This window comes from Narcine bancroftii, chromosome 10 (assembly GCF_036971445.1).
Source record: "Narcine bancroftii isolate sNarBan1 chromosome 10, sNarBan1.hap1, whole genome shotgun sequence".
NCBI lineage: Eukaryota > Metazoa > Chordata > Chondrichthyes > Torpediniformes > Narcinidae > Narcine > Narcine bancroftii.
The window spans coordinates 28,463,719-28,476,923 of record NC_091478.1 but is presented as its reverse complement, the minus strand read 5'-3'; the positions used below and the strand labels follow the sequence as shown (position 1 = coordinate 28,476,923).

At 48.3% G+C, this 13,205-nt stretch overlaps 1 protein-coding gene across 1 annotated transcript in view; it reads left to right on the top strand.

The window, feature by feature from the left end:
• Window positions 1-9,806, top strand: part of LOC138743783 (solute carrier family 2, facilitated glucose transporter member 9-like) — a 27,495-nt gene extending 17,689 nt beyond the window's left edge. The window contains exons 7-9 of the mRNA XM_069899387.1: window positions 2,092-2,161; window positions 5,911-6,038; window positions 9,536-9,806. Of these exons, the coding sequence (XP_069755488.1) occupies window positions 2,092-2,161; window positions 5,911-6,038; window positions 9,536-9,805 (468 nt within the window). The 3' untranslated portion in view covers window position 9,806. The remainder of the gene's footprint in view (window positions 1-2,091; window positions 2,162-5,910; window positions 6,039-9,535) is intronic.
• Window positions 9,807-13,205: the final 3,399 nt, after the last annotated feature.

Genomic DNA, 13,205 nt, shown 5'->3' with positions numbered 1-13,205 from the left:
TGTCAATGACCTCTATAGAAACCTAGGAAAAAAATAACCAGGGTGACTAAATTACAAAAAAGGAAAGAACTAAAAACAAAACTAAAAAAGCACGTCATCTGCCTCAAGTTCTCCTTCCTTAATCCCACTCATTTCCCTGTGGAGACTACCCATAATTTGAAGGGGGCCTAGTCAAATCTGCATACCGATGTATTTCAAATAGGGTTGCCACACTCTAACGAATGTTTCCTCCTTAGATTGTACGTGATTTTCTCCAGGGGAATGAAACTCTGCATTTCCATATTCCATTATGTGGTATTTAGTTGGGAGTCAGACCTCCACAAAATCGCTGTACACTTCCTGGCTACCGATAAGGTGACCTTCACGAACTGAATTTGGTATTTGGGGAGCCTAAAATTCCCTGAAGGTACAATTCCAGGTCCTGTGGAAAATCCACTTTTTAAATTTTTTTCAGAATGTCCTCCAGGTCCTCCCAGAAGGATTTCACCCTTGTACATAGACAGATGGAGTAGACAAGGTTTCCAATCTCCACGCCACACCTAAAACATTTTTCTGAAATTTCTGGCTGTAATTTATATAATTTTTGCAGTGTCTATTTTAGGCTTCTACCGTGCTGTAAATAAAATGTGGGGGGAAAATTATGAGCAGGAGTTGGTCTTTCAGCCTGTCAAGTCTGCTCCACCATTCAGTGCGATCGTGGACTTATCTCCACTTACCCGCCTGTTCCTCACAGCCTTCCATTCTACAACGAGACAAAAATCTCAGAGCAGGGTCTTAAATATGTTGTAATGTTAAAATTGTGCCTGCATCCCCTTAAACTTTTTCCCTTTCACTCTTAACCCATGACCTCTGGTTTGTATCTCACCTACTCTCAGTGAAAAGAGTTTACTATATTTACTTTGTCTCGACCCCCCATAATTTTAAATAATCTATCAAATCTCTCCTCATTCTTCTATGCTCCAGGTAATAAAGTCCTAACCTGTTCAACCTTTCCCTGTAACTCAGTTCCTGAAGTCCAGGCAACATCCTAGTAAATCTTCTCTGCCCTCTTTCAATCTTATTGATATCTTTCCTGTAGTTAGGTGTCCAAAACAGCACACAATACTCCAAATTTGGCCTCACCAATGTCTTAAACAACTTTACCATAACATCCAACTCCTATATTCAATACTTTGATTTATGAAGGCCAATATGCCAAAAGCTCTCTTTACAACCCTATCTACCTGTGACGCCACTTTCAGGGAATTATGTATCTGTATTTCGAGATCCCTCTGTTCGACCGCACTCCTCACCATGTATGTCCTTTCTTGGTTTGTCCTTCCAAAAAGCAACACCTCGTACTTGTCTGCATTAGATTCATTGTGCCATTTTCAGTCCATTTTTCCAGCTGGTTCAGATCTCTCTCCAAGTTTTGAAAACCTCCTTTACTGTCCACAATGCATCCAACCTTTGTGTCATTTGGAAGATTTTCTCCAGAGCGCCATAGACCTAATGGAATTATAAAATTATGAGAGGTAGAATCTTTTTCCCCAGGGTAACAAGTTCATTTACGAGAGGATTTATGTTTAAATTGAGAGGGAAAAATATGTGGGGCACGATATTTTTACCCAGAGGGAGGTGGGTCCCTGGAACAGGCTGTCAATGCTAATGGTGGAAGCAGATAGATAGTTGTGCTCAAGAGGCTTCTAGATCAGCTGGGGAGGAGGAAATGCATCAGATGCAGGCAGACCATGTTCAACATAGGCTTATGGGCTGAAATGCCTGTTCCTATGTTGTGCTACACTGTGTGCTGAGACCCCTGGGTGCTGTGTGAGTGGGGAGAGAGTGCCCCAGGGTGAGCAGGCCAGAGTGGTAGATGTTAGACTCAAGGAAGAGAGCTATGCAAGTGTCTGAATCGCAGGTCAGAGATGAGATTCAGTCCCAAGGTCATGGGGAGCTTGGATGCACTGAGACCACTGTATTCACACAACCCCAGGAGTGGCTACCCAAAACATTCCCTCCAACCATGTTGACCAGCAACTCTGCTCATGTTCATCTTGCCAGTGGGATTGCACCAGTGACTGACCCTCTTCTCCCCGCCTGTGGTTCCAGGGACAATGGATGCAGTACGGCAGCGTGGCCTGTGTGCTGGGAATCATCGCCGGCTTCTGCATTGGACCAGGTAGGTACCCCAGGGGCAAGAAAGGGACCTCCAGTAGGGATACATCCCCACCCGACCTCATCCCCTAACCCACCCTCAGTCTCTCACCCAAACCCTATCCCCCTCCATCCCCACTCCCAGGGGCAGGAGAGGGATCTCCAGTATGGATATGTCTCACCCCCTGACCCACCTTTGGTCCATCACCCAAACCACCCCCAGGGACAGGAAAGGGACCTCCATAAGGGTACATCCTCACCCGACCTTACCCCCTGACCCACCCTCAGTCTCTCATCCAAACCCTAACCCCCGTCCCCCCTCCCAGGGCAGGAGAGGGTTCTCTAGTATGAATATATCCTCATCCACTGACCCACTCTCAGTCCATCACCCAAACCTCCCCCCAAGGGGCAGGAGGGAGACCTCTGTCATAGAAACGACCCCTTCCCACAGACCCCACCCTCTGCTGCAGAACACAGCCCTGCCCATCCATGGACCTATCCATCTCACCCCCTCCCCCAGAGCCACCCCTCCCCTACCCCATCCACTACAGAAACCAGCCCCATGCACCAAACTAACACATCCCAACATTCCCCCCGCTCCCTCCCACCACCTCAAGCCTGTATCTAATGCCTCCCCTCTATTCTTGGCATCGGGTCCTTTTCCACATCGAAGGACCTGGGTCACCTCCACCACCCCTCCTCCTCCCACCACCTCCCATGCTCTCCGACCTTAACACTGAATGAGCATGGTTTTTGTTTAATGTAAACACCTTCCTGCTTAAATCAGGACTATTAAACCAAGGGAGCCTGTTTTCCTGCTGAGTCAGCCTGAGGAACTGCTACCTCACAGCCCTAGAGAGCCCAGTTCTGTCCTGACCTCTGGCGCTGTCTGTGTGGAGTTTGCACACTCTCCGTGACCCCACAAAGATTTCCCCCATGTGCCACAGATGCACAGAGCAAACAGCATTAGTGGGAGGATGTGTGGGTCAGTGGGTTCATTACCTGCGATAACCTGCCCCTCGTGTTAGTAAGTGGCATGAGGGATGTTGATAAGATTGCTCTGAGCCAGAAAATGATGATGGGCTGAAGGGTGGATTTACGTGTATGGAGATAGGCAGTCGTGCCAACCTTGCATCATACTGCAGTCTTAAACTCCACAGTCCGTAATCTGCTGGGGGGATCAACCAGTCAGCCAGCATCCATGGGGAGAAATGGTCAATCAACTTTGTGTTGGGACCTTCATCCAGACTTTTAGACCCTCTCCAGATCTTCCCCTCCCTTTTAATATCACTCCATTCCAACTTTAGTCTCAACAAAGGTCGCCATGTAGGTTGATAGGATAGTTAAGAAGGCCTATAGGATGCTGGGCTTTCTGAGTCAGGGGATTGAGTTCAGGAATTGAGAGGTCATGTTGCAACTCTACAAATCTCTGGTGACACTGAATATTGTGTTCAATTATGATCACCTCATTATAGGAAGGATGTGGAAGTTATGGAGAGGGTGCAGAGCAGATTTACCAGGATATTGTCTGGATCGGAAAATAAGTTTTATTATTTTTTTCTGCTAATAAGATTAGCAGAGCTGAATTTTTTCTCTCTGGAGCATAGAAGGATGAGAGATGACTTGATGATCTACAAGATTCTCATAGATAGGGTGGATAACCAGCACCTGTTTCGCAGGACAGGAGGTGCAAACACGAGAGGACATGTTCAAAATGAAGGGAGAGAAGTTTAGGGGAGACATCAAAGAGTAGTGGGTGCCTGGAATGCATTGCCAGGGGTGGTGGGCCATTTAAGAGACTCTTGATAACCACATGGATGGAGGAAAACTAGGGGGTTACGGCGTAGGGAGGGTTTTGTTTTTGGTGAGAATATATAGGTCGGCACAAGGGCCTGTACTGAGCTTCGTGCCTTGTATTCTATGTTCTAAAGGATCCCATATGGAAAAATTGACCCTCTCTCCCCACGGATGCTGTCTGACCTGCTGAGTATCCCCAAGGTTCCAACACCCACAGCTTTAATGTTTCTTTATGACAATGGCAGATGGGCCAGGCACCAGTAAATTCAGGCTGAAAATAAATACCAGTCAATCAGACAGCCAGTCCTTCAAAGTGTGCTGTGATTGAAATCTCCAGGGCAGGCACCAAGGTGGGGAGGTGTGACTGTGACCATGGATCTGATGATAGATCTGACATTCTCACTGACACGTTGGCCCATTGCATTCCTGCTCTGACCCACCTCTTACTTCCCCAAACACACACCGGTACAACGCTAAAAGAGGGCACAATGAAGGAGTCATTGTTGCAGTTCAACCGAGGAGTTTCCTCCTCTGGTTGTGGGAGAAGGAACTTCCAGAGTTTGGAAACTCTGGAATTTCAGAGGAGATGGCGGCCAAGACAGTGATTGAAATCTCATTGAGTGACAGAGCCTTCCATTGTCTGAAGGTGCTCCCTCATCGGAGCTTCAGTAAAAGGCCACTGGTGTCTGTGCTGGCATTGACTCCACTCAACCTCCCCTCCCCTCCATGTTTCCCCATCACCATTGTGACTCTCTGTTCCCTCTCTTGACTGTCCAACCTCTCCCTCAACCTATCAATTACATTCAAGCCCCATATCACAGTCTCACCACTCTCTGGGGATAGGAGTTTCTCCAGAATTCCCTGCAGGATTTCTTGCTGACTCTCTGACGGCCATCAGAACCACTCCCTCTGCCTTTTTGCATCTCCCTTCCCCTCCTCCCATTCCCGGACTTCCCGCCCTCCTGTCTCCACCTCTCTCACCCTCTGCTCCCCTTTGCCCTTTCTCTGCAAGAGAAAATCTCAGTTTGTCATTGTGTTTGCACTGAGTGGGGAGAAGGGCTATGGCTGATTTGCAGGCAGTGGATGGGGAAAGCCATTGATTCTGCCACACGAACACTGTTCACCTCACTACTCCCGGCTGGTCTGGAACTTGGAGGCTTGGGAGCAACAGCAAATGCAGTGCAGCAGGGGAAGCTCCGAATGATAAATGTGGATGTTGGCATTTTAGGGAGTTGATGTATTGGTGTTGTCCATGAAGAATATATTACATTTACAATTGAGAATGTATTCAGTGTAATTACATATTTAATTGGCCCTTTTCATGCATCATTGTTTATCAACAATGATAAATATAATCTTCTCTTTTATTCTTAATGAACAATAGCGTTCAGCACTGGGTTCAGATCCATTCTATCACATTAAGTTCTGCCATGCTATTATGCAAAAATGATGCAAATTCGGACTAAATTGTTGCTAAACTCATCCTCTGAGTATTAGATGAGATTGCTGTCTCCATCTCGATTTCAGTAAATGGGGGGTTGAGCCAAGCAATGGAACGCTCTGTTGCAGATGACATTCCAACAGTCGCCACTGTTTGGCTGGCAGCTTGGATGGGACTGAGTGGAGGGGGATTGGGCATGGTGGGAACCCTAATCATTAAAATGAATGCCTTCTCCAATCCCTCCCTTCCCTCCAACATCTTCCCATGAGCATTGCGCTGGGAGAAACTGGTAACGGGATAGTCGGGCACAAAGCATGTTGTATGTGGGTGGGTAGCATATGACAAACCCGAGTGGGCCTGTGTGTGGGGGAGTGGAAACACTGATGGACCTAACCCGAGTGGTCCTGTGTGTGTGGGGGGGGGGAGAGTGGGAACACTGACAGACCTAACCCCTCTCCCCCTACCATTCCCCGCTATCTTCCCCCTCTTCCTCCCTCCCCCTTTCTCTGCCCTTCTCTCTGGTGCTTGCCTTCCAGCGGGGGTTCCCTTCCTTTTGACAGCTGAGCTCTTCACACAGTCACACCGCCCAGCTGCATACATCATCGGAGGCTCTCTCAACTGGCTCTCCAACTTCACTGTGGGATTTGCCTTCCCGTTCCTGCAGGTCAGTACCACAGCACCAACTAACATGGACCATTAGTTGTTTTATACAGGTGCATTGGTTTTTGTTCCTCTTGGAGTAGATATCTGGTAACATGTAATATATTGCTAAATCATATACAAGTCTCAATATATGGTCCTAACAAAAATGCTGACAGTCCATCTCTCCCCAAGGATGCTGCCCAACCCATTGAGTCCCTCCAACGACTCAAGATTCGACCCTCTGCAGCTCTTCTGTTTCCCTGTTTTTAAATCATGTCCTGCACCCAGTAACATGCATCTTCTGATCTATAAAGAATGCTTTAAGCCTATAACACTGCTATATTGGGTTCTGTGATATTGTGTGAAGTTGTGGTCACTCGATTACAGAAAGGAGGTGGAGGTGAAGGGGACAGAAGAGATTCACCAGGATGTTGCTTTGATTAGTGGATACAAGTTATGGGAAGATGTTGGGCAAACCTGAGTTGTTTTCTCTGGAGTGTTGGTGGCTGAGGGGAGAGGCATCGACAGGCAGTCAGAATCTTTATCGCAGGGTAAAAGAGTCCCAGACAAGAGGGCATAGTATTAAGTGATAGGTAAAAGTTTAAAGGAGATGTGTGGACAAGTTTTTGATGCAGAGAGCGGTGGGTGCCTGGAACGAGCTGCCAGGAGTAGTGATGGAAACCAGCACAATAGTCATGTTTAAGACATAGTCATGAATGTGCAGGAGATGGAGGAAGGCGGATCATGTGCAGGGATTTAGTTTGATTTGGACATCCTGTTCGACACATGGGCTGAAGGGCCTGTTCCTGTGCTGTACTGTTCTGTGTATGGTGTATAATTTGGCAAAAGGTGTCATAATTAAACCTAAGGGGTGTATTACGAGGTCCCACCCTGTCCCCATGGACCAAACTAGTCTGCATTTAGCCCATATCTCACCAAAGGTTTCCTATCTGGAGTATTTCCAGGTGGCATGAGGGAGCCCTAACCCCAGCACCAATCACTGTGAGAGCCCTATGGTGACTCCGGCACCATTGCAACATCATCAGCCTGCCCCTAAGCAACCGCCTTCAACAGCATTGCCCTTATGGAGTGACTTATGGAGGTGGAGTGACTCGCTTCACCTATGAGACTAACCCCCTATTGGATTGGAGTCCACATCCAGTATTCGCTGTTGGTGTTTTTATAAAGCAATGTATCTGCCTTTACATTCACTTTATTTTCACTCCTAAACATGATCCACATCCCTTCATCTTCATGCCTCACATATACTCTAAACTTTTACCCTTCTCCTTCCATGTCCTCTGGTGTGTGACATTTTTACCCTGGGATAAAGATTCTGACTACCCATACTATCAATCCCTCTCAATTTTATAAAGCCCCCATCAGGTCTCCCCTCAGCCTCTGACACTCCAGAGAAGCATCCCAGGTAAAAACACTTTGCTGGAGAAGTTCAGCAGGTCAAATAGTGTCCTTTATATAGCAAAGATGAAGATACAGAACCAACGTTTCGGGCTTCAATCCCTTATCAAGGTATGAGCAAAATGTAGGCATGTGCCCAAACAAAATGATGGGGGGGAGGGGTAGGGGGAGAAGCACAGACCCACAGGCAGGAGGTAATAGGTGGGTAAAGGAGGGAGGGCACAGCAGCAAACGGGGAGGAGAGATGGCAATGTGAGTGGAGAGGGAAGGGGGTGGAGGAAGGAAAGGGAAGGAAGGGAGAATGGAGAATAGGTGTGCCCTCCTTCCCTTATCCACCTATTACCTCCCGCCTGTGGGTTTGTGCCCCTCCCCCCACCCTTTTATTCAGACGCCTGCCAACATTTTGCTTGTACGTTGATGAAGGGCTCAAGCCCAAAACGCTGATTATGTGTCTTTATCGTTGCTTCATAAACTACACTGTTTGATCTGCTGAGTTTCCTACCTGAATACCAACATCTTCCAATCTCTTACCATGTAAAAGAACTAACCACCTCTCTATTTCCAGTGTAAATGTCTGGACTTCTGCCCATAACAAACTCTGTTTTCCATGGCTGTCTCTGTTCACGTCATTCCTAGCTGGGAGTAATCCCCCTGTATTGCTTTAGTCATTGTGCACCTCTGGACATTTCACTTTAGGTGTTTTTATGGAGTGATGCCACATTGGGGGGGAGAAAAGTGGACTTAACTTCTTATGGCCTATAAGACTGCTTCAGCATTGTTTTTATAGAGAGCAGTGTCAGGAGCCATCCTTGGGAGCTGAGGGAGGCGGGGTGAGTGGTGCAGCAGCATCGCCCATCGCTGTGAGGTCTAACATACGCACCGAGCAAAGGCTGTCTTTGTTACCCATAATCCCCCATGCAGCTTGAAACCTCTCTGGGAAATGCAGAACAGTTCCAGCTGCGTGAGGGTTTATGGGTAATGAAGACAGCCATTAATCCTTCTTCCAGCTCTTCTGCCTGGTGCTGCCCCTCCGGCATGCTGAACACTACTTTTCTCTCCCTTCTTTTGTCCATTGGACTGCCCGGCTCTTCTTCTCTGTCTCCACCCCTAAGCCTCTCTCCTCCTTCCTGGGCCATGGAGCTCAGCACCCGGATCCCTTCACCCTCTGGCTCTGGAAGCTTGGCGAGCTCCGACCCTCATTGCTCCCCCAGGACCAGACTCCCTCCATTTCCACTCTCTCTAGCTCCTCGCTGCCCTCTTGCTCCTCGATCTTGGCGGCCTTGGTGAAAGAGAGCGGGGCAGAAGGGAACAGGAAGAGGACATTTCCAGGTGGCATGAGGGAGCCCTAACCCCAGCACCAATCACTGTGAGAGCCCTATGGTGACTCCGGCACCATTGCAACATCATCAGCCTGCCCCTAAGCAACCGCCTTCAACAGCATTGCCCTTATGGAGTGACTTATGGAGGTGGAGTGACTCGCTTCACCTATGAGACTAACCCCCTATTGGATTGGAGTCCACATCCAGTATTCGCTGTTGGTGTTTTTATAAAGCGATGTATCTGCCTTTACATTCACTTTATTTTCACTCCTAAACATGATCCACATCCCTTCATCTTCATGCCTCACATATACTCTAAACTTTTACCCTTCTCCTTCCATGTCCTCTGGTGTGTGACATTTTTACCCTGGGATAAAGATTCTGACTACCCATACTATCAATCCCTCTCAATTTTATAAAGCCCCCATCAGGTCTCCCCTCAGCCTCTGACACTCCAGAGAAGCATCCCAGGTTTGTCCAGCCTCTCCCCATAACTCATGCCCTCTAACCCAGGCAACATCCTGGTAAAAATTAAACGCGAAAGTCTGAAGACACTGTCATTGTAGTCAAAACACAGAATTGATGGAGGAACTCTTCAGGTCTCAAGGTGTCCATGGGAGGTAAAGATATATAACTGACATTTCAGGCCTGAGCCCTTCCTGGTAAACCTTTTTCTGTCCCCTTTCCAAAGCCTCCACCGTTCCTCTCATGGGGTGACCAGAATTGTACACAGTACCTTGCATAGCAGCTGGATGTGACCCTGGCCCCCTCTCTGTTCCAGATGTCTGCTGGTGCCTACTGCTACCTGGTCTTTTGCGGTGTTTGCTGTCTTATCTGCATCTACGTCCACATCGTCATTCCTGAAACTAAGAACAAGAGCTTCACGGAGATCAGCCAGATGTTCTCCCACAAGCGCCCCATGGGCTTGCACCTCTCACCCAATGAAGTCCCGCTGACACGGTTCAGCATCTATGGGACCTTGCAGTCAAGATCTTCACTTGTTGAGAGTTCCACGTTTTTCGAAGAAGCAGTGTTAACGGGCAGACTTTGAATCCGGTGTTTTTGGTGGGGGGGGGGGGGGGGGGGAGGAGGTTAAACTGAGATGTCCCACCATAGTTTCTGTTTGATGTTGTTCAGGTTTTCAATCATGAGAATGTCCCTCCCCTTTCCCACCACCCTCAACTGTCCCAGAGCATCTGCTGGGTCACACCACTGTGTTCTTCATGTGATGTTTGCCCTCCTCATCCTCTACTCAATCTTCACCCTTGATCTCTCCTCCCTCCTCACCTCTCCCTCTTGGCTTGTCTCATCCTCCCTCCTCACCCCCTCAGCCTTCACCCCCCCTCCTTGTGCCCTCCTCTCCCCTCCTTGATACCTCCCTTCTCACCTCTCCCTCTTGGCTTGTCTCAACCTGCCCCCTCTTGCCCCTTCACTCCCTCAGCCTTCACCCTTTCCTCTCCCCACCTCACCTGTCTCTCTTGCCTTGTCTTGACCTCTCCCCTCCTGGTTCCCTCAGCCTTCATCCCCTTCCCACCCCCTCCCTCCTCTCCTCTCCCTCAGCTTCTCTGAGCCTCCCTCCCCTCCTCACCCCCTCACACCCTCTGCCTTCCCATCCTCGCCCCCACTTGGCTCCTCATCCCCTTTCCTCTCCTCACCCCCTCCTTGTGTCACTCCCTCAGCTCCTTGCCCCCTCCCTCAGCTTTTCTCCCTCTGCTCCTTGATTCCTCCCTCCCTCTTTGCCTCCTTCCTCTCTTCCTTGCTGCCTTCTTCTCTTGAAATACTTCTATAGGAGTCATCCCAGATTTGTCTTGGTCACCTGGGGTCACAAAGCAATTTGCCAGACCCTCTCTGGACCAAATGGAACCAGCATGGAATGCCAATTGGGTGAGCAGGAGCTAGTTGGGGTGAAGGGCCTTTTCAGTGCTGTATGACTCTGACTGAATACCCTGTTCTTGTGCTGTTGGAAAGAGTGCGGGAGCGGGGTTTGGAGTTGATCTCCTTATTACAGGGCTGGGAGAGTTCATAGGGGCATTTGTGCAGAGACGATTTATTCGGATGTTGCCGGGATTTGAGGAACTAAGTTACCGGGAGAGGTTGAACAGGTTAGGACCTTATTCCATGAAGTGTCAAAGGATGAAGGGAGATTTGATAGAGGATAGAGTAAATGCAAGCAGGCTTTTTCCACTGAGGTTGGGTGAGACAAGAACAAGGGAACATGGGTTAAGGATGAAAGATGGGATGTTTAAGGGGCACATTAAGGGGAACTTCCTCACTCATAGGGTGGAGGAATGTGGAATGAGCTTCCAGCTGAAGAAATGGATGTGGGTTCATTATCAACATTTAAGTACAGGGATGGGAAGGGAATGGTCTGGGGACAGGCCAATGAACTAAGGCAGAGGAACAGCTCACCATGGACAAGATGAGCCGAAAGGTCTATTTCTGTATTATAGTTCTAAATATCTAAGAACATGCTTGATCAAGATAAAGGGGAAAGCCCACTTCCAGTGGGATGGGAGCTGGTGAGCCAGGGCAGGCTGACAGAGTGGCAGATTGTATAGAAACTCACAGCACTGTTTAAGCAAAGATATCTGGAGCTGAGGGGGTGGAGAACTGGCATAAATCTGTAGAGAAGAGGGTGAGAGCACCAAGTTCCCTTAACTAGTGACCTGTTGTAGATACACGTCTCCTCGTTTGTCAGGAATCTGTCATCCTTCTACAGGAGCTTTATCAAGAATGTCCAGGCCAGCTGCATCACCGTGAGGTACGGTTGCTGCAGAGAAATGGATCGGAGGTCAATCCACGGGACCATAAAAATGGAAAAGAGGATCACTGGAGTCTCCCTTCCCTTATCAACATGATCTATCGTGATTGTTGTCTGAAGAGCATGTGTAAAATCATCCTGCTGCTCCCATCTGTGAAGAGATCCAGGAGTATCAGAGCCAGCACCACCAGGCTGAGGAACAGCTTCTTCCCACGGGCAGTAAGAACACTGAACGACCAAAGGAACCGCTCATACTAACCATCCAAGACTCTCATAATCACGAAACAATATTTATTTCTTTATTTATATTGATGAATACTTGTCCTGCAAATTGGGATTGTACTCGCTGGAGTTTAGAAGATTGAGAGGGGATCTCATAGAGACCTATACAATTCTGGCAGGACTGGACAGAATGGATGCAGATGGGATGTTTCCAATGGTGGGAAAATCCAGAACCCGGGGCCATGGTTTGAGGATAATAGGCAAACCATTTAGGACCGAGATGAGGAGGAATTTCTATACCCAGAGGGTGGTGAATCTGTGGAATTCATTGCCACAGAGGGCAGTGGAGGCAGGTTCATTAAATATATTTAAGAGGGAATTAGATGTATTTCTTCAGTATAAGGGTATTAAAGGTTACGGAGAGAAGGCGGCGACGGGGTACTGAACTTTAAGATCAGCCATGATCTCGTTGAATGGCGGAGCAGCCTCGAAGGGTCGAATGACCTACTCCTCCTCCTATCATCTATGTTTCTATATGTATTGTTTGTCTTTATGTGTGTCTGTGTGTTTTGCACTGAGGACCGGACAGTGCTTTTTGTCCAGTTGTACTTGTGCAATCTGATGACAATAAACTTGACATGAGGTTGATGTCTGGGGCTGAGGGGATGGTGGGAACATGAAATGGATAACTGGGACACGTCAGTGTCTGGGCCTGAGGGGACAGATTTGGATGGAGAACTGGGACAGTGACATTTAGCTGAATGCTGGCAAAGCCAGATATTCCTTCCACATGCTTTAGCCCTGCTCTGTTTCAAGGTTTTCCTCCTCATTTTCCAATTCCTCTGTAGTGCCCATCCCTGTGTCCCAGTTCCGCACCCCTTACTTCTCCACACACCCTGATCATTGCTCCTCCAAAGGTGGGCAGAAAACATCAAGGATGTACGAAGCCTCCTTGGGGAAAAGCTCATATCCCCTAGAAATGCTAGACCGTGGTCATTCCAAGTGGAGAAAGGGCATTGGGAAGTTACAGAAGACCTCAAGGCATAGGGAACCAGGATCCATGAGGGTGCTGATGACCAGCAAGCCTTCCAAATTGTCTCAGGTGCTGAAAGCTCCCTGATTGTATCGGACGTCAGGAGCCATGGACCAAGGAGGACTTGAATGGCTGGAGCTCGAGGCCATTTGAACCGGGTAGGAGGCTACAGGAGGTGCAAGAGGCATTTGGAGGAGGTGATGCAATCCACGGGCACTTGATGTGTCAGGAAGTACTCTCTCTGCTCCCTATCTTGGTGGAGACACTGTTCTAGGGGCACCTCCTTGTGCGACTTTACAGCGCAAGCAAAACAAATGTGTTTTGTGAACATGACAACAAATCAAATCTCAAGAGACATAAATCCTTGCCAGATGGCCTTTGACAAGCTGTTAGTGCCTGAGATGGAGGTTGTGATGCTGGGACATGTGTTAAACT